The following is a 26,555-nucleotide window of genomic DNA, read 5'->3' on the forward strand; positions in this document are numbered from 1 at the left end:
CGCTTAGGTTATACACTCCTACCAGCAGAGGGAGACTGAGAACACTAAAACTTCTTATACAAGTAGCCTGTGCAGACCTTCTACTAACCAGTATTTTCTCAGTCTCAGCAGAGGGTAGATGTGTGCAGCCTGTGCAGTGTACTCAGTCTGGTAGGCCTGTTTGGGGTTTCTAGGTTGGGTTGTAAATGTTAGAGAACCCACACTTGGATCTCTATTACAGGGTGTAAGTCCTAAGGGGCTTCTTATTCCCTGTGGGGTGTCACCAGGGTGGCCGGGTCCCTCCCCCTGTGCTCTTCCTTTGGAGGACTGCTTGACCTCGGCTACAGACCTTGTTCTGTACCCTTGAGGCGTTTAGTCATCAGCAACGAGGTTTAAAAAAATAAATGTTTTTAAAAGGCGGCTATTTTGGCCGTTCTTGTGGCAGTCCAGAGATAAAACGTCTTCAAGGGCATTCTTGCCTTAGGCGGTTTTGCCCATTAGTCTGTCAGAGCACAAAGCAACTGTTTGTTTTTATTGTGTTCGCAGCCATTATGTCTAAGGTGGCGAGGTGTCGGTTTTGCACGAAGCACGGCGTTGAAATGAAAGGTGGCCAATGTAGATTTTGTGGGGAGTCTGTTGTCAGCGCTCTTCCCCCCCCCCCCCCTCCCTCCGTGCTTTCCCCTGAGTCGGTGGAGGTGTTGGGCGTCGATTTGACCGCACATTCCTGGCCGGCAACGGCGGGGCCGGTTTTGGCAGGGAAACGTGGCCATTTTGGCTGCGCGTCCCTGGTCGTCCTCGACGGAGCCAGTTTTGGCGGGAAGCACGGCCCTTTTGGCCGCGCATTCCGTACCGGCGCCGGGGGGACCCATGTGTGGCGGGAAGCGCGCCTAGTTTAGCCGCGGATTACGCGATGGACCTGCCGCCTCGGGAGCGAGGGGGATCCGTCACAGAGACTGCGGGAAGTGTTGTTGGGGCTTCAGCAGCATCGGGGGGGGGGGGGGGGTCTGACTTCCCCCCCTGAGTTTGTTTGGTCTCTGTATAATGCCTGGAGAGCTGGCCCCTCTGAGTCTGTTTGTTCCCCGGAGGCTGCTAGCTTAGTGGGAGTTAAGCGCTGACGGGTGGATATTTCGGAGCCTATGGAGATACTTTCTCTGCCTGGGTCGGATGTTTGGAGTGACCCAGGAGAGGAGGATCCTCTTAGATGTGTCTGAGGATCAGGATGGGCTAAGGCCTGGTTAAGATTCTTCAGTGGCTCTCATTTTTCATAACGAGGAGTTAGAGCTCATTGATCAGGTGATCTCTACTTTGAAGTTTGCTCCGGCGGCCACTCCCTCTGCAGAGGGACCCCGGGTAGATCCCTTGGTTAAGGGGATTCGGAGAGCCTCCTGTTCCTTTCCCATGAATTCAGACATTAGGGACATGGTTTTTCAGGAATGGTCTGTGCCGGAGGCTGCTTGTAAGGTGTCTAGGGCTATGGCGCGGCTGTATCCCTTGCCTCTGGAAGATTTGGCCCTGCTGAAACCACCTACTGTGGATGCGGAGGTTACAGCAATTACTAAGGCTACAGCCATTCCGGTGGATGGTGGTATAGCCTTACGGGATCCTCAGGATAGGACGCTAGAGTCCTTTCTGAAGCGCAGCTTTGATATGTCGGCTTTGGCCTTGCAAGCCTCTGTGTGTGGGGGCTTGGTAGCCAGAGCTTGTTTCCGTTGAGCGGAGAAGCTCTTGGATGAGCCTGCGTTAGGAGTGGTTTGGTTCAGGACCTGGCCAAATTGGAGATGGGGTCTTCGTTTTTGGGTTTTTGGCAGACACCCTTTATGATTTGCTAAGGGCTTTGGCTAAGAATATGGCTCTGGCGGTGATGGCTCGCAGGGCTCTTTGGCTTAGGGGCTGGGTGGCAGATGCGGCCTCTAAAGCAAAGTTGTGTTCTCTACCCTTCAAACGTTCTATGTTGTTTGGAGAGTACTTGGATAAACTGATGAGTGGTCTTGGGAATACCAAGGTCTCACGGTTGCCGGAGTTACGGCCTAAGGCGGCTAGTTGAGGTGGTTCGGCTAGAGGTCGGTTTAAGGACGCGAGGCGGTACAAGCCGGGCAGATTTGTGTCTCCTTCTAAAAGCCAGTTTTTCCTGCGGACGCAGTCCTTTCGAGGGGGTCGTCGAGGAGGTCGGGACTCCTCCGGAGGTGCTGGAAATGGTAATAAGTCCTCCTTATGAAGGTGTGCAGGTCCAGCCTCTGGTGAAGGTCTGGGCGCGATTTCGTCTGTTTTATCAGGGGTGGACCCAAATTACTTCAGATCAGTGGGTGCTGGAGGTCGTTCGCGACGATTATGCGCTGGGGTTTGAGCACCCGCTGCCGGATCTGTTTCTTCCCCCTCCCTGTCACTCTCGAGTCAAGTTAAAGGCTATTCAAGAGACTCTGGGTCGCTTAATCTAGTTAGGAGCTGTGGTACCCGTTCCTCGGCACGAGCTGGGAAGGGATTGTTATTCCATTTACTTTGTTGTGCCGAGGACCAGTTTTAACCCGTTTTAGATCTCAAGAGGGTCAATGGGGCGCTCAAGGTGCCATCCTTCCGCATGGATACTCTGTGCTCGGTCATAGTGGCTGTTCATCAGGGAGAATTTCTCACGTCACTGGATCTCACGGAAGCGTATCTGCACGTGCCGATTCGAGAGGCCCATCAGCGTTTCCTTCGTTTTGCTGTTTTAGGGAGGCACTTCTCTGCTCTGCCTTTTGGTCTGGCAACGGCTCCACGCACCTTCTCCAAGATAATGGTGGTGGTAGCAGCGGCGTTGCGGAGGCAGGGAATTCTGGTGCATCCGTATCTGGACGACTGGTTGATCCGGGCGAAGTCTCAGGCTCACAGTGTGGCGGCGACGGCTCAGGTGGTAGCATTTCTGGAATCGCTCGGATGGGTAGTGAATGTAGTCAAAAGTCACTTGATCCCATTGCAGAGTCTGGAGTACTTGGGAGTGCGGTTCGACACGGCAGTGGGTCATGTTTTTCTGCCGGATTCTCAGATCGCCTCTCTTCAGCAGCAGGTCCAGCAATCGAGACGGCTCTGCTCATGAGTTGGGCGGAAAGGCATCTAGTGCAGATTTTGGCGGCGCATGTGGCCGGGGTGGACAACGTGAATGCGTATTTTCTAAGCAGACACATGTTGGACCCCGGAGAATGGGAATGCCAGTAGTGGATCTCATGGCGTCGGCACAGAATGCTCAGGTTCCTCGGTATTTCAGTCGGCGTCGGGATCCGCGAGCGGAAGGGATCGATGCTTTGGTCCTTCAGTGGCCTCAGCGGGTATTGCTGTACGTGTTTACCCATGGCCCTTGATAGGTCAAGTCCTACAGAGGGTAGAATGTCATGCGGGTCCGGTGTTGGTGGCTCCGAATTGTCCGTGTCGGCCGTGGTTCAGGGATCTGATGCGCTTGTTAGGCGAGCCTCTGCGGCTGGGGGGCTCGGTGCTGTTGTGTCAGGGTCCAATTGTCATGCCGGATCCGAATCGGTGCTCTCTTACAGTGTGGCCCTTGAGAGGGAACGGTTGAGAAGGAAAGGGTTTTCCCCTCAGGTGATTGACGATGCTGCAGTTTCGCAAACGCTCGACATCTTTGTCCTATGTGCGTGTGTGGCGCATATTTGAAGATTAGTGTGGGGACCGGGCGTGTGTCCCTTCGACAGCTTCTGTGTCGTGCATTTTAGATTTCTTGCAGGATGGTTTTGAGAAGGGCCTTTCATTGTCATCTTTGAAGGTGCAGCTGGCTGCTTTGGCGTGTTTTCGGGGTAAGGTGTAGGGCAGGCCAGTTGCGTCTTCCCCGGAAGTGGTCCGTTTTTTGAAGGGGGTGAAGTTGCTTTGTCCTCCTCAGCGGCCGGTCGTTCCACAGTGGGATCTTAATATCGTTCTTGACTCTTTGGCGGGTTCTCCTTTTGAGCCTTTGGAGTCTTGTTCGATAAAAGACCTTACTATGAAGGTGGGTTTTTTTGGTAGCTATATCGTCGGCTCGCTGGATTTCGGAACTTCAGGCTCTTTCATGTAGGCCTCCGTTTCTATGGTTTTCTAAGGAAAAGGTTTCGCTGCATCCAGTGCCTTCGTTTTTGCCTAAGGTGGTATCCTCCTTTCATGTCAATCAGGTGATTTCGTTGCCGGGCTTGGGGGACCGGATGGGGGATGCTTCTCAGCGTCGTTTGGCGAAATTGGATGTGCACAGAGTGTTGAAGGTTTACTTGCGCAGGTCGGAGGAATTCAGGTCTTCGGACAGGTTTTGTCCTTCATGGGGGGCCCAAGAAGGGAGCGGCTGCTTCTAAGGCATCTATAGCTCGGTGGTTGAAGGATGCCATCTCTTCGGCTTACATATTGCATGGCGACATGGTGCCGGTGGGGCTCAAGGCACATTCCACTAGGTGGATGGCGGCTTCTTGGGCAGAGAGTAGTTCTGTTCCACCGGTGGACATTTGTAGAGAGGCGGTGTGGTCCTCCCTGCATTCTTTTGTCAAACATTACACAGTGGATGTACAGGCAAGGGAGGATGCCAGTTTTGGAGCTGCAGTCCTGTGCTCTGGGCTTCGCAGGTCCCACCCTTGGATGTGTTTACTGCTTTGGTACGTCCCAAGCTTCTTGAACGGTCTGGAGGATTGCTGAGGAAGGTGAAATTAGGCCTTACCTGCTAATTTTCTTTCCTCTAGATCCTCCAAGACCGTTCAAGAGCCTACCCAGTATATCGGGCAGTTCAGTATGATAATTTCTTTAGACTTCAGTTGCTGATATTTCTAGTAGCTCCTGTGATTTGGGTCCTGGAGTTTTACTAAGGGCCGTTTGTGGTACCGTTTGTGCCCACCTGCAGTTGAATTCCCCCGTCTTAAGGGGAGGAGATCTGAGTGTGGATTCAGTGGTTTTGTTTAGGTGGAGGTGTTTTGTTCCTCTGCTTTGTTACTGTTTTACTGGTTAGTAGAAGGTCTGCACAGGCTACGTGTATAAGAAGTTTTAGTGTTCTCAGTCTCCCTCTGCTGGTAGGAGTGCATAACCCAAATGTCTTGAACGGTCTGGAGGATCTAGAGGAAAGAAAATTAGCAGGTAAGGCCTAATTTCACCTTTTTGAACTAGTGTGTGTCTCGAAGAGCCAATGTACCCTACTCCTTGTATTTTCTCTTGCTGACATGTAGAGACTGAATGTTCCTCCACTTTTGTGTAGTTGTCTCAGCATTTAGTGCCAGCTGATTTTTAGCACAAACTAAAACGTTAGTTCACATTAGTAAACGACCCCCTAAGAGTTTTCTTATGAATTTGTCTTCCATTTTTTCAAATTGACAATCTTTGATTATTTTTTTTCATCAAAACGTATTGCTTAAAATTATTTAAATACTAATTTGCATTAGTTAACAGTATTTGTATGCATATTCAGTTTAGTATTTTTGTTTAAAAAAATTTTAAACCTTTTTTTTTCCTAGGAGAAATGTTGATTTCGCCATTAAGTGCACCTGATGCTACAAAGAGGAGGCATTATAATCAAGATGCTGTCTCTCGTCTTCTCCGAGGGCAAAGAGCTCCAAGTTCTAGTTTTTCTGCTATTAAAAAATTAATGAAGACACCTAAAGGAAGGACAGCAATACTTGAAAATGTAACTGGAGCAAGCAAAAATAGCACAGAAGTTAAAGAGGAGAAGAACTTAAAACAAAAGACACCAAAGCAGGAAAAACTATTAGGAACAAACATATTGGGTCTTGCACGTAGGAAGAGAGCCCCTAAGCAGAAGGTGCAACCTGTCGAAGATATGGTTGGCATCAGGCGCATCTTGAAGACACCAAAACAGAAAGGACAGCCCGTAGAAGATATGGTTGGAGTCAGGCGCATCATGAAGACGCCCAGGCAGAAAGGGCAGCCCGTGGAAGATATGGTTGGCGTCAGGCGCATCTTCAAGACACCCAGGCAAAAGGGGCAGCCCGTGGAAGATATGGTTGGCGTCAGGCGCATCTTCAAGAGTCCCAGGCAGAAGGGGTGGCCCGTGGAAGATATGGTTGGTGTCAGGCGCATCTTCAAGAGTCCCAGGCAGAAGGGGTGGCCCGTGGAAGATATGGTTGGTGTCAGGCGCATCTTCAAGATGCCCAGGCAGCATGGGCAGCCTGTCGAAGATATGGTTGGCATCAGACGCATCTTCAAGACTCCCAGACAGAAAGGGCAGCCTGTCGAAGATATAGTTGGCATCGGGCACATCTTCAAGACACCCAGGCAGAAAGGGCAGCCTGTCGAAGATACTGGAGTGAAAGGAATATTTGATTCACCTACAAAAAGCAAGGTAAAATTGTGTTTTAATAGCTATCAACACTTTGTTGATTCATGAGGTAGATGTTTGTGTCTCATTCTCTTTTAGTAATAAATATTGTCTTCAGTGAAATGAAACCAGTACAAGTATTAAAATAGCAATTAAGACTTCACAGGATATTCCTAGATAACCAGTACATGCAAAAAAACAGAAGTCAGTAAGCTTCTAAAACACATGAAGGTTTATTCTCCAATATTAAAAAAACAAAACAAAACCTGATGCATAGCAGTTCTGACCCAACACAAGCCATTTCAGCTGTCAACCTTCCTCAGGGGTCCTAGCTGTCAGAAAAGTAACAGTGCAAAAAGCACAAAAAGATATTCAAACTGGACGCGTACTAGTCCAGAGTGTTCCAGTGTTTGGAGGCTATTCTCCAAGCTTTATGTAGCTAGGACCCCTGAGAAAGGCTTGTAGGCTTCTGGTTTGTTTGGGGTTTTTTTGGGTTTTTTTTTTTTATCTACTGGAACATATGCTATGAAGTCTTCCATCCCTTGTTAGCTTGCTTGATTTTGTGGCAGCATTGTTTTCCCCTTTTTTGGTTTTATTAAACATCAATTATCCAGTGGTAAATAGTATGGTTTTGCTGCATGTTGAGAAACCCATATAGTGCTGACTCCATAAATGCAAGTAATTCAGAATGGTAGTATTATACTGCCTTTCTAACAATAAGTTTGATTGTTTAGTACAGGAGTTCTTAACCTAGTCCTTGGGACACACCCAGCCACTCAAGTGGCTATGCACAATGAATATGCATGATAGATCTGCATACAATGAACTAACGTTGGCTGCACTTAGTGCAGCAGGTCTTGCTTACAGTACAACACCTTTTGTGACTCCCATGTATAATTTATCATACTTATTTTCTGTTTAAATCTCTATTACTCTGTCTATATGTGCCACCTCCGCTTGCCTCTGTGCTGCCTGTTAAGCTGTTTTCATGCATGTTGTGTTGTCATTGGAAGTAGCATGCAATGTTTTTAACTGCTATAATCAGGCCTATGTGTAAGTTAACAGCAGAAAATAAATCCTAATATCTTGAAAAACAAACTGATTTGATATGTGTTGAGGACTGGGATGAGAACCCCTGATTTAGTATAGTCAATGGGTCCAGAAATTAGCTTTAGTGGTTTATGCTTCTTCCCCCATTTTCAGATATATTTTGGAGTTGATCTTTGGATAACTTTTATAGTGGTACTAGTAAAAAAGGCCCGTTTCTGACACAAATGAAACGTTCACTAGCAAGGTTTTCCTCGGAGTGTGTATGTTTGAGAGAGTGTATGTGAGAGTGACTGTGTGTGAGAGAGAGAGTGAATGTGCGAGTGTGTCTGTGTGAGAGAGAGTGTGTGTGTGAGAATGAGAGCGTGTGCAAGTGCGTATGTGAGACACAGTGCACCTCCAACATTCTGAAGCCAAGAAACCTCGTGTGGTTGGTCACTTCTGCTTGTGACGAACCCCGAAGTATGTGATGTCAATTCAGGAGATGGATACAGAGAGCAGGAATGCCTCAGCCATGCAGTCAGCTTCAGAATGTTGGAGGTGCGTTTTATTATATAGGATATTGAATGGGAAGCTTTTTATATAAGTTACAATGAATGCCTTGATAAAATTGGGTTGCTTTATCCAGCTTAACATAATATTGAACTCTGCTTACACTTTAAATAAATGGTGTACATCTTTTATTACGGCTACAATCTCTTGATTTATAATTGCTTTCCTTGATCTCATGCTTTAGTGTATAGTTGCTTCTTTAACTTCTGCTTTATTCGTGCCTTACCATGAATCGACTGAATATCCATTTAAAGTTGTTTACTTGTTACCCCTGCCATTATTTCCTTTTAATTAAAATCAGAAGACATCTTTTTTAACAGCCCACTGAATTGCCAGTATTTTTTAAAAACTGACTTGTTTTATGGTGTCAAATGTTTACTGCGGTTGACCTAAGCTAACATTTCAATTTGCTTACAATGTTCCTAATACCAAAAATGTTCTACTACATACTTTGCATATCAACATTGATGAACAAAATCAGATTGCAGTGTAACATTTTAAGCTGGAAACTTCTGTGTTCAACAGTGTATTTCATAGTTTTGTAGAGGAGTATGAATTGATTTTTAAAATAATACATCCTGATGCCCAAAATTCAGTTCATGGGAGTTTTGTAGCAGATTTTTGTTCTAAATTTGCAATTTTATAGTGTGTAGTATATTGCAAGCGACTACAATTAAGCCATCTTGTATGATGATAGCATAGCATAGCAGGGATATTACTGCAAGTTCAATACACAGATTCAACCCTGACTGCAAGACATTGGAAGGGTGCAAGTAGCTGTCAAGATTCTCCAAGGAAAAGCAGGTAATATAAACCATACAAGTTGTCAACTGCATCAGATCCTTTCCAGTATTTTCCAGACATGTACAGCAATTCTGCCTAGTAGCTGTTACACAGGACTTTGTCAATCTTTTCATGAATGGAGTGGAGGAGTGGCCTAGTGGTTAGGGTGGTGGACTTTGGTCCTGGGGAACTGAGGAGCTGAGTTTGATTCCCACTTCAGGCACAGGCAGCTCCTTGTGACTCTGGGCAAGTCACTTAACCCTCCATTGCCCCATGTAAGCCGCATTGAGCCTGCCATGAGTGAGCAGGGACTGTCCTTCTATGTTTAAATTGTACAGCGCTGCGTAACCCTAGTAGTGCTTTAGAAATGCTAGTTAGTAGTAGTAGTGGGAAAGCGCGGGGTACAAATGTAACAAAAAAAAAAATTCTATGGCACTGTTCATGTCAGTAGTGTTGGACTACATCTATCATTCTCTGATTTGTTGTCCTTTGAGAACATGTGATAGATGAGCAACTTTATAACATGATTTTCATACTGCAAATTACATTAATGGAAATGTTTGTAATCTTTATTCTGGCATACAAAAAAATCCATTATCCACAGCCAAGCCACAAGATACCACCATATCTGCTCTGACCCAGGGGACAGAGATAGGCACCTCAAAATTCTGACTGCAAACAGAAAGGATACAACCCCAAAATAATCTCCAAGAATATTGCCTCCTTCCTCAAAACATCCAGGGAAAATCTTACAAGGAAAAGAAAGCCACAGACAGAACCCCCCCCCACCCCCCTTATAGTGACATATACAACCCAGAGCTGGAAAAACTGAGGAAAATCATAAGAGATCTGCAGCCACTACTCCAGGAAGATGAATTACTGAAAGAGATATTCCCATCCCCACCAGTGCTGGCCTTCCGACAGCCACCCAATTTAAAACACAAGCTAGTGAGACACAGGCTCTCAACAAAGACCCAAAAAGAAGAGAATGACACACATCCTTGCAATATATCCAGCTGCAAACAATTCCAAAACATTTCACAAGACCCCACAGTCATTCACAAAGGAAAAATATTCAGCATAAAGTAATTTTTCACATGCTAATCTTCCAATGTAGTATATGTCATCCAGTGTAAAAAATGTGACAAAGGAGGAAACAAGCCAAATGCTGAAGAAGAGATTAATTTACATAGACATCATATGAAAAATGCCAGTGCCAACCAAGATGTTACCTCTGAGGGACGGCACTTTACAAAACCAGAACAAAACTTTAAAGCTATACAGGAACGCAAGACCTTTGAAGTCAAAATGATTAAATATTTTGACACCCACCAGACAGGACGTAACAAAGATCTGGGTTTTCTAGCCCATTATAAACCATGAAATTTCACTGCTTTGTCGCCCTCTGATCACCATGCATATCTCCATGTCCCCCATCCTCTCAGCTCTCTATGTTTTTTACCTAGCCCACCCCTCCCTCATCCTTTCAGACTGTCACTGAAATACTTTGATGTTTCACTTATATATGCTGTTACTTATCAAAATTTGCTTATTTCTGATCTGATGAAGGACTACCTTCGAAAGCTAATCAAAGAATGTATTTAGTCCAATAAAAAAGGTATCATCTTATTTTCTTTTCTATGTTTTATTTTATTCTATTTCTGTTGACTGGCTTTAGAAGTGGACTAACACGGCAACCACATCTCTCTATTCTGGCATTGGAATTCCAAGTACCTCTCTGCTGTGTAGAGCGATCTGCAAGAATACTAAGAACGGACCTGCACCAGGATATGCTGTCAGTCCCCAGCCTCTCCCATTGTTTTCTTTGGAAGGGAAATCTATGGGAGGAGTTGGGAACTGCCTTGAAAACTTGAGTATTTGCCAGTTCTCAATCCTGCACTAATATGATACCGGTTAGCAGTGACAGGCGATATGAATGAAAGCAGGGAACTAGGTGGAGTTTGGGAGGTGAAATAGTTGAAGGGTGTAAGGAGAGAAGCCATAGCCCAGGGGAGGAAGGAAGGCAGAAGAAAACAATTAGAAAGGTGGTTAGGTTTTCTAGTAAATCAATAGCACTTGGGTATAACTGTGTTTACTTCCTCAGTTTGTGCTTTCTTTTGAGGGGAAGAGACTGACATACCAATGTAATAAGCTGCATTAATAAGCATAGCAGCTTAGTTTAGATTTTCCCAAGCTAATATTATTCACAATTTCAATGCAGAAAAATTCACCATAGAATCATCATACTAATAGGTAGTGCGATAGCATTCAAATCATGCAAACTGCCACACAGGGAATTGCTCCTGATTCAAAAACAAATGTTGAATTTTGGCACAGAATCTTTTCATCTTAGGGTTATCTGGGGTGAAATGTGAAATTTTTATCTCAGAGAATTTAAGGCATAAGTGGGCCTGGTATCCAGTATACCCCCATCTGTTTATGTGTATCAGGCACAGGGAGGTCCTTGATCAAGGAAGTCTGTTATGCCGTTTGATCCCCTTGGACCTTTAATACTTATAGTCTGTGAAGCTATCCAATGGCATCCCTCTCTTCATGCTATCATCTTGATAAATGGCTGCCCAAGATCAGTATAAGGAGTCTTGTAGCTTGTAACTAGTATTTCTCCGATGACAAGCAGGCTGCTTGTTCTCACAATAGGGTCGACGTCTGCAGCGGCCCAGGAAACTGGCAAAATTTTGTAAACAAACCAAAAATCTTTCAAGAACTCTCCGGCGTGCAAGCAGAATGCACCGCGCATTCGCGAATGGCTTCTCGCCCGCGGCTAAGCATGTCATCCTCAGTTTCCTTTTTTCCGCGTCTGAGGTGGCACTGTTTTTGCTGAGTTCCTCTAACAAGGCCCAGGAGACTTCGTCTGTTACCGTTACCACTTCTTTTTGTTTAGTTCAACAAAATTTTTTTAAAAATATATTTTTTTTGTTTCTAGAGTAGTTCCCTTATTTCATTAGTTTTTGACACACAGTTTGTTTTCTTTTTGTCACAGACGTGTCTTATTTTCCCTTTTTGTGCATTTTTGATAGGCACAATCACGTCCTTTAATTTCGCAGCCGCCAGTTTTCCGTCCATGTCATTGAGCACATCACCGGTACCTCCCGGTACCGAAGAGGAGGACATCGAATCCAAACGTCTCCTGTGGGCCGGGTCCAAAAGAGGTCGATCCCGGGGGGCCTGTATCGCAGGAGCCCTCGAGGCAGGCGGAGACCTACTAGAGGGCTCACCGCCACCAACAGGGGAATGGACAGCCCTCACCTGCACTCCGGAAGACGAAGAACCCTCCAACGACATCGATACCACCGATGACCTCGGTATCGTAGATGCTGGATCACCGGCAGAAGAGCTGGGTACCGCAGGCGTCGGCACACTGGACGATGATCTCAGTACCGAAGACGTCGAAGCACCGGACGAGGCCCTGAACAAAAGATTCCACTGGGCCAATCTCGCCGCCTCAGTCCGCTTCTTCAAGAAAAGACATAGAATACAGGCCTTGGGACGATGCCCGGCCCCCAGACACTGAAGGCACAAAACGTGCCTGTCAGTGAGGGAGATAGTCTGGCTGCACTGGGTGCACTTTTTGAAGCTGCTGGCAGGCTTCGAGGACATGGGCGGAAAAATCACGCCGGCGAAGTCAAAATTCGTGATGATGGCTAATGGCACCAAAAAAAGTTAGAAAAAACTCTTACGGGCGACGAAAAAGGCCGCGCCCAACAGCGAAAGGAAACTTATGGGAAAAAACTTGAAGGGAAAGTTTTTTTTAAACTAAGAGACACACGGCGGAAAAGACAAGAACCGGACACTTCCGAACGGAAGAATGCGGCGAAAAGACGTGAAGGGGTCTCCTTGGGGCGCAGACCGACTGAAAAACAGCCGTCCTGAGCTGCGGAAAAAAGAAGACTGACGAGCATGCTCGCGTTCGGGCGGGAAGACGGCCGCGCATGCGAGGGCTAGCAAACGCTGTTCCTAGTGAAGATCTCCGATCGAAGGGGCTGCCGTGGACGTCAACAATTTGTGAGAACAAGCAGCCTGCTTGTCCTTGGAGAAAGGGCAGTACACAGTACTGAAAGTGCCAAGTTCCCAACCGAAATCGAAGATACTTCCTGTGAGCTGGTAGTATCGAGATGCGAGTATACACATCCTTTAAGTCCAGAGAGCATAGTCAATCGTTTACTGAATCATGGGAAGAAGGATGCCGAGGGAAACCATCCTGAACTTTTCTCAAACTAGGAATTTGTTCAGGGCCCTTAAGTCTAGGATGGGACGCATCCCCCCTGTTTCTTTTGCACAAGGAAGTGCCTGTAATAGAATCCCAGCCCTTCTTCCCCTGGTGGAATGGGTTCAACTGCACTGGCCTTTAGAAGGGCAGAGAGTTCCTCTGCAAGTGCCTGCTTGTGCTGCGAGCTGTAAGAATTAACTCCCGGTGGACAATATGGAGGCTTGGATTCCAGATTGAAAGTGTATCCTAACTGGACTATTTGAAGAACCCACCGGTCGGAGGTTAGAAGAGGACACCTTTGGTGAAAAAATATTAACCTCCCCACAACCGGTAAGTCGTTCGGAATGGACACTTTCACTGTGGCTATGCCGCACTGGAGCCAGTCAAAAGCCCGTCCCTTGCTTTTGCTGGGGAGCTGAAGAGGCCTAAGGCGCACGCTGTTGACGAGAACAAGTGCGCTGGGAATGAGAGCCTGGACAGGCTGCCGAGAAGCAGGAGTGTACCTACGCCTCTTATGGGAATAGGGAGCACTCCTCTTCCCTCCAAAAAACCTCCTGGATGAGGAGGTGGTAGCAGAAGACGCCCAGCAGGACAGAGAATCCATAGCATCATTGTGCTTTTTGATCTGATCGACCACATCCTCTACTTTTTCGCCAAAAAGGTTATCCCCCCGGCAAGGAACATCCGCCATTCGCTGCTGGATCTTATGATCTAGGTCATAGACATGCAGCCATGAGAGTTTGAGCATCACTATACCTTGAGGAGCTATTTTGGATGTTACATCAAAAGTGTCGTAAGTACCCCTGGCCAGGAATTTTCGACACGCCTTCTGCTGCCTGACCACCTGGTGACAAGGTTCGGCCAGATCCGGAGGAAGAGCTTCGACCAAACTAGACAGTTGCCTCACCGAGTTCAGCAAGTGGATGCTCGTGTAGAGCTGATATGTTTGAATCTTGGCTGCAAGCATAGGAGACATAGGTTTTCCTCCCAAAAGAAACCAAGACTCTCTGCCTGGGGGCGCCGAGGTATAGTCCCTAGTACTCTTGGCTCTCTTGAGAGCAGAATCCACCACCATGGAATCGTGAGGTAACTGAGACTTCACCATAACCGGCTCTCTGTGGACTCTATTTTGGGACTCAGCTTTTTTGGAGACCACTGGATTAGAGAGGGAACGACCAGTTTCGCATAAGAACTTCCCTTAGTTTGTTATGCAAGGGAGCCGTTGCAACCTCTGTAGGTGGAGAAGGATAATCCAAGACCTTGAGCATCTCGGCCCTGGCTCATCCACAACCTCCATTGGGAAGGGAATATCTTTAGACATTCCCCGAAGAAAGGATGAAAAAGACTCTCAGGCGGAGACATCCTTCTTTCAATGGGCAGAGTAGGATCAGAGGGGACCCCATAGGACTCTTCTTCAGAAAAGTATCTGGGATCTTCCTCATCCTCCCACGAACGCACATCCTCGGTATCGGACAAAAGCTCTCTAAGAGCAACCCGAGCCTGTCTCGACGTTGAGGAATGACGACCTCAAGGGGGATGTCGAGAAGTCGACGCCTGCATGGACTACGGCGAAGCTTCCTCCGCCGACGAAGAGTCGACCCGGGTGGCAGCTGATGTCGATAACGCAAGCTGCACCAAGGCCGGGGACCTCACCACAGGCGAACGACCAGATGCCGCTTCAACAGACGGTGCAGAAGGTGCAAGCACCCCCGGCCCTGATGCGCTCGTTGAGAGCCTCCATCGGAAAAGGCTGCGGGGCAGGTGCCGGTGGCAAAATCTGTGGGGGCTCGAGAGTCGGTACCAGGCTGCCAGAAGACAAACGCACGGCACCTCCTGTATAGAGGGTGAGTGGTCCTCTTGGCGCCGACGCTTCTCGGGTGCTGAATCTCTCGGCTCCCCCGGAGCTCTCGGTACCAGCGCATGGAAGGAGATCGATGTCAGGGCTTCTTAGCCTTCGCTTGACGCCCGTCATCAAGACTCCTCGGTACCAAAGAGGAGGACGTGAAAATCCTCACGCCTCCTCAGGCCAGGCCCGATGAAGGGCGGTCCTGCATAGTAGTAGGCCTCGAGACAGGTGGAGACCCACTCGATGCCTCGCTGCTCCCAGCGCGATGTGGTTGTTCGGCAGTCGATGCTTCCCACGACTTCACCGTCCTCGGTACGGAAGCCGACATCGAAGGACCGGACCAATCTGCAAAACGTTTTTCTCGTTGAGCCTCCTGAGGTACCTGGGTCCATTTTTTTCATCAAAGGACACAGCTTACAAGCAGCTTCGTCATCGGTCACCTTCCAGATGTGGTACCGAGAGCTCTGGGTCGCCGGTGGTACCGGCACCCAAGCGTCGACATCGGGAGGACTGCTCACCCTCCATTCTGGAGGTGTCGATGCGCTCCCCTGTGGACAGCCCGGTACCGCCTCCGCGTCCTGGACAGATTCGCAGCTCGTCACCGGTTCCACACTCCTTGCCACTCTCGACAGCCGCTCTGAACAGAGCCACAGGGCTATCCTTCCAGGGATCTTGGAAGAGCTGTTGTGCCCTTCTCCGGTGCCGGGGATGCTTGTGCCGCCGGTATCGACGACTGAGGCGACAGCTGGGCCCTCGTCCGTGGTGAGGTCTCCCGTTGGCATCGGCTGCCTCCCAGGCGGACTCCCCGACGACATCGATTGAGGGAGCTCCATCACTGCCGGTACGGGAGTCTTCCTCACGACGCTCCCATCGTGGTCATGTGCCTACGGAGTCGAGGCGGGCACGGCTTCGGACAGAAGTTTATGAACTGGTGTCCGACACCGATGGTGAGGCCTCATGGGAGGCAGAGGAAGACATCAGATATTTCTCAGATGAGTAGTCTGACGGTCTTCCTTCTGATCCCACTCCCTCCCCTGAAAGACAGCTTTCTCCTCCCGAGAGTCTATCTTTCGCGGCCTTTGTCCGGGAAATGTCTACGGCAATTCCCTTCCCTGTGGTTACAGAGGATGAGCCACGGGCTGAAATGTTGGAGCTTTTGGACTATCCTTCGCCACCTAAGGAATCGTCCACAGTACCCATGCATCATGTCCTCAAGAAGACATTGCTGGCGAACTGGGCAAAGCCGCTAACTAATCCCCACATTCCCAAGAAGATCGAATCCCAGTATCATCCATGGGGACCCGGAGTTGATGCGGACTCAGTTGCCTCACAACTCTGGTGTGGTGGATCTGGCCCTTAAGAAGGTCAAGAGTTCTTGAGAGTATGCTTCGGCGCCCCCGGGCAAAGACTGTAGAACCTTGGATTCTTTTGGGAGGAAGGCCTACCATTCTTCAATGCTCATTTCCAAAATTCAGTCCTACCAGCTCTACTCGAGCATTCATATGCGGAACAATGTGTGGCGGACTTGGTGGACAAGTTCCCCTCTGAGCAAGCCAAGCCTTTTCAGCAGGTGGTCAGGCAGCTGAAGACGTGTCGTAAATTCCCGGCCAGGGGTGTTTACGATACTTTTGATGTCTCATCCAGGGCCGCTGCTCAAGGTGTGGTGATGCGCAGACTCTCATGGCTGCGCGCCTCAGACGTGGAGAATAGGCTCCAGCAGCGAATAACGGATTCTCCTTGCCGGGGGGGATAATATTTTTGGAGAAACGGTCGAACAGGTGGTAGCTCCACCAGCGGGACTTCGCTTTCGACAAATTCTCCCGCCGGACGCCTTCAGCATCTACTTCAACTGGTAGACGTTTTTATGGGTGAAGGCGGACTGTTACCTATTCTTCTAATAAGCGTAGGTACAATCCTCCCTCTCGCCAGCCTGCTGCCCAGGCCAAAGCCCAGCACGCTCGTTCTCGTCAACAGCGTGCGCCTCTACAGGCCCCTGCAGCTTCCCAGCAAAAAGGGACGGGCTTTTGACTGGCTTCAGCAGAGCATAGCCGCAATCAACATGTGCGTGCCGGACGATCTACCGGTCGGGGGGAGGTTAAAATTTTTTCACCAAAGTTGGCCTCTCATAACCTCCGACCAGTGGGTTCTTCAAATTGTCCGGCTAGGATACTCCCTCAATTTGGTCACAAAGCCTCCAAATTGCCCACCGGGAGCTCAGTCCTTCAGCTTCCAGCACAAGCAGGTACTTGCAGAGGAACTCTCCGCCCTTCTCAGCGCCAATGCGGTAGAGCCTGTGCCACCGGGGCAAGAAGGGCTGGGATTCTATTCCAGGTACTTTCTTGTGGAAAAGAAAACAGGGAGGATGCGTCCCATCCTAGACCTAAGGGCCCTCAACAAATATCCAGTCTGAGAAAAGTTCAGGATGCTTTCCCTGGGCACCCTTCTCCCCATGATTCAGGAAAACAATTGGCTGGCTACAAGATGGCCGCCGAACGTACCTGCTAGCAACCACCATTCCTACAGCTCTTCGATTTTCCTATCACGATGCCGAAGCGAAGGGGCAAGTCCGCCTCCTATGCTCCGCAGCGATCAGCTCCTATTTCGCAAGATATCCGGTCTTTTTTGCAGACGTCTGTAGCTTCATCTACCGCAGTGTTTGGAGTGCCGGGAGGCAGCCCGCTGACACGCGCCGGTGCGAATGGAGGCACGGCGGCGTCTCCTGGGCTAGAGCTTACGCTCAGCCCTGACACAAGGGAACCACCCCCTCAGCCATTCGGCTGCAGCACTCTGTCAGAGACGACTTTGAATGGGTCCCCCAGAAGCGGCGAGACCGGTTCAAGTCGGGAGGTAGACCATCGACTGGCTGGAGAGCAAGAAGCTTTGATGGCTACACCGATTTCTACTGTGAATTCGGTGGGGAATGCTGTGAGCATGAATCCGGTAGGCCCAACACTTCTTTCTTTTGATATGCACAAGCCAGCAGAAGTTACTCTGGACTCTTTGTGGACTCTGATTGTAGATCTAGGGAAATCAATTACTCCACAGATAAATAGACTAAACCAGGAAATGTTAAAACAAGAGGAAAAAATAAACAACATGGACTTAAAAATAGGTAAACTGGAACAGATAGAAGAACAAAAAGATTTGGATATGAAAAGATTACTTACCCAGCAGGAGGCTATGATTAAAGACTTGACCTCATTAAGAAGAAAAACTGAATCTCTTGAGAACAATGCTAGAAGTAATAACTTACGTTTGTTAAACTTTCCCAAACAAACTGTTATATCCCCTAGGGAAATGTTGAAAAAATATATAATGGAAATTTTGGGTGTAAGGGAGGATCTGATCCCTCCTTTCACCCAAGTGTATTATCTTCCAGTTAAAGAAAGGAGTGACCAAAAAATATCAAGCCAAGAACAACCATTGAATGTTACGGATTTACTTGAATTAACAGATAATGAAAATGTAACTCTATCAACATTAATGGTTACAGTGGCACTGGCACCTGATAAACAGTGGTTAATGTCCATGTATTTTAAGAATAAAGATAAAACATTCCTTGGTCAGAAAATACAAATGTTTCCCGACATCTCCAGAGACACACAAAAACGTAGCAAGTCTTTTCTTTTAATGAAACCAGCAGTAACTCAGCTGGGTGCAACATTTTACTTGCGATATCCTTGCAAGTGTGTGGTGAGATATCAGGCAAATAAATATGTATTTTTTGATCCAATTCAGCTTACAACATTCCTTACCTCAAGGCAAAATAGGGGTATTTAAACATCATATCCCTTTAATATATAATAAACACTGTGGAATGATGGCTGTTATCATCTAGTGCTCTATCTTTGAAATTTATGTTTATAAATAATTCCATTACTTGAATCTTGTCTCAATAATGTGGACTTGAGCAAGAAATTTCGAATAATTATTTTCCTGTTATGTATTTTCTTTGAACTGATTGAAATATATTGCTTTCTTAAACAAGCATTTGCTTGATTATAAATGTATAAATCTTTATAAATAAATAAATAAATAAAAAAAGGAAAACAATTGGCTATGCTCTCTGGACTTAAAGGATGCTTACACACATATCCCGATACTGCCAGCGTACAGACAGTATCTTCGATTCCGTCTGGGAACACGGCACTTTCAGTATTGTGTGCTACCCTTTGGTCTCGCCTCCGCGCCCAGGGTGTTCACAAAATGCCTGGCTGTCGTAGCGGCGTCTCTACACAGACTGGGAGTGCATGTGGTCCCTTACCTCGATGATTGACTGGTGAAGAACACCTCCGAGGCAGGAGCTCTACAGTCCATGCAGATAACTATTCGATTCCTGGAGCTACTAGGGTTTGTGATAAATTATCCAAAGTCCCACCTTCTTCCAGTTCAAAAACTCAAATTCATAGGAGCTCTGCTGGATACTCAGACAGCTCGTGCCTACCTTCCGGAAGCGAGGGTCGACAATCTTCCGTCCCTCGTTTCCTGGGTGCGAGCGTTACAGCAGATCACAGCTCGGCAGATGTTTAGACTTCTGGGCCATATGGCCTCCACAGTTCATGTGACTCCCATGGCCCGTCTTCACATGAGATCAGCTCAGTGGACCCTAGCTTCCCAGTGGTACCAAGCTGCTGGGGATCTAGAGGATGTAGTCCAGCTGTCCACCAGTTTTCTTCAATCCCTGCAGTGGTGGACAATTCGGTCCAATTTGACTCTGGGACATCCCTTCCAAATTCCTCTGCCGCAAAAAGTGCTGACAACGGATGCGTCTCTCCTGGGATGGGGAGCTCATGTCGATGGGCTTCACACCCAAGGGAGTTGATCCCTCCAGGAGCAAGGTCTACAGATCAATCTCCTGGAGTTACAAGTGGTCTGGAACGCTCTAAGGGATCGGCTGTCCCACCAAATTATTCAAATTCAGACAGACAACCAGGTTGCCATGTATTACATCATCAAGCAGGGGGGCACCGGATCTCGCCCTCTGTGTCAGGAGGCTGTCAGAATGTGGCTTTGGGCTCGTCGATACGGCATGTGTCTTCAGGCCACATATCTGGCAGGCGTAAACAGTCTGGCCGACAGATTGAGCAGGATCATGCAACCTCATGAGTGGTCGCTCAATTCCAAAGTGGTACAATAGATCTTCTAAGCGTGGGGCACCCCCTTGGTGGATCTCTTTGCTACCCGAGCCAACCACAAGGTCCCTCAGCTCTGTTCCAGACTTCAGGCCCATGGCAGATGTAGCGTCTGATGCCTTTCTCCTGGATTGGGGGGAAGGCCTCCTGTATGCTTATCCTCCCATACCTTTGGTGGGGAAGACTTTGCTGAAACTCAGGCAAGACCGAGGCACAATGATTCTTATCGCTCCTTTCTGGCCACGTCAGATCTGGTTCCCTCTTCTTCTGGAGTTGTCCTCCGAAGAACCGTGGAGATTGGAGTGTTTTCCGACCCTCATTACTCAGAACGAGGGGGCGCTTCTGCATCCCACCCTCCAGTCGCTGGCTTTCACGGCCTGGATATTGAGAGTGTAGATTTTGCCTCCCTGGGTCTTTTCGAGGGTGTCTCCCGAGTCTTGCTTCCAGGAAATATTCCACTAAAAAGAGTTAATTCTTTCTATGGCAGAGGTTTGCTGTCTGGTGTGACAGGAAGGCCCTAGATCCTCGCTCTTGTCCTACACAGACCCTGCTTGAATACCTTCTGCTCTTGTCTGAGTCTGGTCTTAAGACCAACTCTGTAAGAGTTCATCTTAGTGCGATTAGTGCATACCATTACCGTGTGGAAGGTAAGCCGATCTCGGGAGAGCCTTTAGTTGTTCGCTTCATGAGAGGTTTGCTTTTGTCAAAGCCCCCCATCAAACCTCCTACAGTGTCATGGGATTTCAATGTCGTTCTCACCCAGCTGATGAAACCTCCTTTTGAGCCACTGAATTCACGCCATCTGAAGTACTTGACCTGGAAGGTCATTTTCTTGGTGGCAGTTACTTCAGCTCGCAGAGTCAATGAGCTTCAAGCCTTGGTAGCTCATGCTCCTTATACCAAATTTCATCATAACAGAGTAGTCCTCCGTACTCACTCTAGGTTTTTGCCGAAGGTGGTGTCGGAGTTCCATCTGAACCAGTCAGTTGTCTTGCCAACATTCTTTCCCTTTCTTCATACCCGCCCTGCTGAACGTCAGTTGCACACATTGGACTGCAAGCGAGCATTGGCCTTCTATCTGGAGCGGACGCAGCCTCACAGACAGTCCGCCCAAATGTTTCTTTTGATCCCAACAGACGGGGAGTGGCTGTTGGGAAACTCACTATCTCAAATTGGCTAGCAGATTGCATCTCCTTCGCTTATGCCCAAGCTGGGCTGGCTCTTGAGGGTCATGTCACGGCTCATAGTGTCAGAGCCATGGCAGCGTCAGTGGCCCACTTGAAGTCAGCCACTATCGAAGAGATTTACAAGGCTGCGACGTGGTCATCTGTCCACACATTCACATCGCATTACTGCCTACAGCAGGATACCCGGCGCGATAGTCGGTGCTGCAGAATCTGTTCGGGGTTTAGAATCCAACTCCACCCCCCTAGGCCCATTTTTATTCTGTTCCAGGCTGCACTCTGTTAGATGTTCTGCTTCGTAGGTTAATCCTTGTTCTGTCCTCACCGTTGCGAGGCCCAATCGACCTTTTTTCTTGTTTTGAGTGAGCCTGGATGCTAGGTATACCCCATCAGTGAGAACAAGTAACCTGCTTGTCCTCGGAGGAAATGAAGATATTTACCTGTAGCAAGTATTCTCCGAGGACAGCAAGCTGATTGTTCTCACAATCCTGCCCACTTTCCCTTTGGAGTTGTCTTTTTCCTTGTTATTGCTTTTTAATTTAACTAAACAGGACTCTCGCGCGACGGGTGGGAAGATGGCTGCGCATGCGCACGCCCAAGTGCTCGATGGCTCTATCAAAGTTTGTTGCTAGGAAGATTTCCGTCCTGGGGCTACTGTGGACATCACCCATCAATGAAAACAATCAGCCTGCTGTCCTCGGAGAATACCTGCTACAGGTATGTATCTTCATTTTACCAACCCCCCCCCCCCCCCACACACACACACACTTTCCCCCCTCGGGGTTCTTGAATGCACTATACATTCACTGTAGTTCTTATGATTTAGCAAGGTGGTATCTTGCTTCAGAATGTGTTTCCTGAAGTAATATAACGTCCCAGTGAAGGCGATGCTGCTCCCGATGAACCATACTACACTTTCCTGGAGAATTTAATGCATTAACATTCCGTTAACCCCCCCCCAAACTGGCTTCTCATCACTCCCACTGGCCAGCTCAAGGACTGAGGAAGCACACCATCGCCAGAACAGAAACACCAGAATCTGAAACTTCCTGATCCCTGTCTCCCACCCCCCCTCCCCCACATTAGTCCCTCAATTCCACGTATTACCTAACCCTTTCCTCCTCTTTCCCACAACAACCATTTCCACACTCATTCATCCATTCACACTTATACCGCACGTTCCATCAATCTCCTATTGCGCATATCCAACATCAAGCTCCCCCAAACCCTCTCAGAACCAAGCGGGAAATGGGGGGGGGGGGGGCATAGACTGGGAACATATCTAGTCCCTTCTCTTGAAAGCTGTAGGCCCAAAAACAGAAAAGCTCAATTAGTCACTTGTTCCACTACGTGTCCAGTGTTCCGAGTCTGCCCCATGCGACCTCGGCCAGTGTGTACTTTCTGCCAGGTCGATTTTTGCCTGAATTTCACTGCCGCTGGAGAAGTCCATGTAGATGAACTAGCCGGGAGGGCTTTCTAGGCTTCCGCTACAGTTTGAACCCTTTGTTAATTGTTCTACCACATTAAACTGCAATCCAAACCGGTAGAGCCAGCGATAATGATAGTGATAATGATAATGTTGTAAATATTTAGTGACGTCCCGAAATTCCCGACGCCTCTGAAGTGTAGTTCTTGCCAAATCTTGAAATACTTGTTAATATGGATTAGAGCTAGAGTGTCCACTGGAATGGTGGTAAGCCAGGTTACAGGACTTTGGTCAGCAGAGAAGCCTTGACTAGGCCTGATAACCCACTAATGGCATAACAGTTGAGAACCTGCAAATGCAGGACTATATGATGAAGTCTTAATAAAACCTGAAACAAATTACAAATTGAATATAGCATATATGATGATAGAATAATAGATAAAAATGGTTTGTAAAATCTAGTTTGTATTCCTATAACATGGCACACAAGTCATAAGATTATATAAAAATAGATTGTGAAACTGGATGTTTCTATAAAAGATAAAAACAAGATGTTCAGGGTGATGGGAAAGATGTGAAGTTTTGAAATAGCAAGAGCAAGAGATGTTTACCGGAAAAGACAGTTGGGTGCAGATGGACACCTGGGGCGGAAAAGAAATGTTTCAAAATAACTAGAACAGGAAAGAGTTGGTACAAGATGATACAAAGAGTAGAAATCAACATCTGCCGGAAATTGGTACAAAGATATTGGGTAATAAGATGGAAAAAATAGGTACTGCCATAGGCATCTATTGAGATCTTTGCCTATAAAAGAGCAAACATTCAGACAAAGAAGTTAGAAGCTTCTTCAACACTTGACCGACAGCTCTGTGCATTTGAACCCAGATGTATGTATTGAATTGAAGACTTTTACTTGGTAAGAATAAATAAGATTTTATTCCTGAAAACTATCTTTGTCTTTATTCCTACATACTATATTATATGTGCTCTTTCCTTATTATCTGCTATGCACAAATAAGCCACACTCATTGAACCACAAAGAGTAGATTAAAACATATATATATGTGGGAACATAAATGGCCCAGGATATACATAGATCCAGAAAGGCAGAAAGCAGTGGTTATGGGAATCAGTTTTGAATTACGGCTCCTGATACCTCCCCAAAACCAACCCCCCTGGGATTGGAGAGAAGCTGTAAAGAACCTTTTGGATGAACTTGAGATGTTTCCCCCCCCATTTGGAAGAGTCCAGAAGGGGTGTAAAAGAGGTCGGATTAAACATACTGTAACTTTGTAGTTCTCCCATGGAATCTCCCCATCTTCCATACTGCCTCTTTAACTGTAGAATCATGAAAGCAGTCTATAATGTCTCTGGGGAGTGAATCATTCTGGGGCCCCAAACGTCTGTGGACCCGATCAAGCTTAATATTGGACAAAGGCTCAATACCCAGTTCACCACCAGTTGAGGACAAAAGCGAAGTGCAGAGTTCCCAAATTATGTGAGCACAGTTTTTGTTCTGGTCCAATTCTGGAATTCTTTTAAATCATAAATTGCATCACCTTGGATTGGTTTTCCAGATCTTTAGCGTTTCTCGCTCCTTTTTTTCACTTGAAATTCCTTCCAGGCTTTCAAGATTTTCCTCCACTTGCTCCACACAGTTCCTGACCTCATGCATTTCGCTCCGCAAGTCTGCTACTGCTGTTTGAATCATTTTCCTAACCTCAGACATCTCTGCTTTCAATGCCTTAAACCATCTGGCCACATCTTGTTTACTTAATTTCCCCATCACTCTCTCTAATTTCAACTGGGTTCTCAGTGTCTGACCTCGAATCTTCAGCCGCCATTTTGACGTTGATCTTTGCTGGTGTCCACCCATAGCTAGACGCACAGTCACAGATGTCAGCTGCAAATTTATAGTTCTCCAGTCTCTTTTGGACCGACATCTCACGGTCCACTTCCCGTGTGAAAGAGAAGAAGGAAAGGCTCAGGGAACAGGGAATAAAAGTAATTTATTAGCAGCTCCTACGGAGCAAGGTAATCATGCCCATCTTCTAGTGGTGATGTCGCTTCCTCCTCAATTTCTGGGTTTTTTAAAAAATTTGTTTTATTTTCTTTCTCCCTTTCTCTGTTTTCTGACACTTTCCTTTACTATTATTATGTAGCTCCTTTCTTTTATAACAGCATTTTTATTTTACACTGCTTTGATTTTAATTGGAAAGGCAGTATATGAAATACCAAATACAGTAAACCAACTTTTTCAGCTCTAACTGTCCCTGAGAAAGGTTTGCCAAAGCAGAACGCTCTATCAGTCAAAGCTCAGTAGTCCATATAAGTGTGGCTTCACTTAATTTTACATTATTAAAGAATTACTGTATACTTTCATTTACAAACTTTTCCAAGAGCATGTAAAGTATTACAAGTTGGAGATAACAGACACTTGCAATAAACATTTCCCCAAGATTTACATATAGTGCAACCATTTTATAAATGACAATATTCACCAGTCACTTTTTTCACATCAAAGTTAATAGAGCACTATAGGGAGAAGACTTGTGATGCTGGGAAAGCCAATATGATTAGCCATCTATATTGGCACATTCATATATTTGGGCTTCTTGAACCACAAGGTTGGTTCTTGGAACTGAATATCTTCTTCTTTATTAACAAGTAACTCAAATTGTGTGCACACGTTACTTGAAAATAATTTTTTATATATTTATTTTTGCTATAGTCAAGCGAATCTCAATTCAAAGGATATAGTAAAGACACATTAGATCAGGGCCATACTGTTAAGTAGCCTATTCAAGATCAAACACCTTAAAGAAAATCTGCAAAGCAGCAACTTTGTCTTCATTACATTCATTTAAATCTTGCCGCTTTCTTGGTCATGCGCCCAGAAGGGATAATGCGTTTGGACAGACTGGGTTGAAAAACCTATTTGCTTGACTACAACTCTCGTATTCTGAAGATTATATGGGCTGCTCATAAGTAAATCTCCCATGTCCTTGAGAATTGATGCTAAGAGCAGGAGTGTCTGAGTAGGAATTGCCACACCTACTCAGATTTTTCTGTTTAATTCTGTGCTTTAAGAGCTACTCTATTTTAGTGCCATCATCCACTTAGCATGTCTCATTTATCCTGTTTATAGAGAACCCCTGTTATGTTAAGAAACTTTGCTCTTCGTGTAGAATAACCCTGAAGCACCAATTAGTTAAAACTTTTTAGGCTTATTGAGTCTGTTGTTTCACTTCCAGAGTGACCTCTTATATGAAGGTGTATTGCCAAAATTTCCAGAAATTAAAATCATGCTATGTCGGATGCATTTTATTAAACTCTGTTGCTATATTTGACAAATATGGTGTGTATACGCATGAACAGTAATTGCTATTATATATAATAGGTTTGATTTAGTGTATTTTTATCATTCTAGATCACAAAAGACTTGACTCTTCTACAGCAAAATAATGCATCTCCAAAGTCCCCATTTTCTAAAAGTGCTAATGGTAAGAGAATATGTATGTCATTAATGAACAATATAGCTGTTTATGGTTTTATTCCTCTGGAATGAGTCGGGAAGCCTTTGATGCTTCAGAGGCTGTAGCTAGTCTGCCAACCTTGTATCAGCTGCTTCAGTGGTTGACTCCATTGGTCATCTAGATCTATATTGAGCCTTGGCTGTTGTTTCTTGGGCAGCTAGCCAGGTAATGGGGAAGTTCACATGCTTGCTTGTTTTGGTGGTAGACACTGGAGGACACCACAACTCACTTGGACTTCCTCCAACTGGCCAGCAGCCACGCTCCATGGTGTTTGGCAAGGTTAGTAGTTTTTCTTGTTTTTATTTTTTTGTGAGACTGTACTGCTTATCTTCCAGATGCTAATCTTTTGCAGTCTGCTTCCCTGCTACCGACCATTTCTGACATGAAGTCCACTGTACCCATTTTCTAGATTCTCCCATCACACCAGCCATCCTATCTTCTGGCTTGTTAAACTTGCGACTACTACTACTTATTTCTATAGCGCTACTAGACATACACAGCGCTATACACTTGAACATGAATAGACAGTCCCTGCTCAACAGAGCTTAAATCTACTTAGAACAGACAAACAAGACAAATA

At 46.6% G+C, this 26,555-nt stretch overlaps 1 protein-coding gene across 1 annotated transcript in view; it reads left to right on the forward strand.

Annotated features, from left to right (window-relative positions):
* The window catches only part of LOC115471257 (serine/arginine repetitive matrix protein 2-like), a 286,543-nt gene extending 260,536 nt beyond the window's left edge, over positions 1 to 26,007 (forward strand). The window contains exons 11-12 of the mRNA XM_030204958.1: positions 5,421 to 6,265; positions 25,870 to 26,007. Of these exons, the coding sequence (XP_030060818.1) occupies positions 5,421 to 6,265; positions 25,870 to 26,007 (983 nt within the window). The remainder of the gene's footprint in view (positions 1 to 5,420; positions 6,266 to 25,869) is intronic.
* The last annotated feature ends 548 nt before the right edge of the window (positions 26,008 to 26,555 follow it).

This window comes from Microcaecilia unicolor, chromosome 5, assembly GCF_901765095.1.
Source record: "Microcaecilia unicolor chromosome 5, aMicUni1.1, whole genome shotgun sequence".
Lineage (NCBI taxonomy): Eukaryota > Metazoa > Chordata > Amphibia > Gymnophiona > Siphonopidae > Microcaecilia > Microcaecilia unicolor.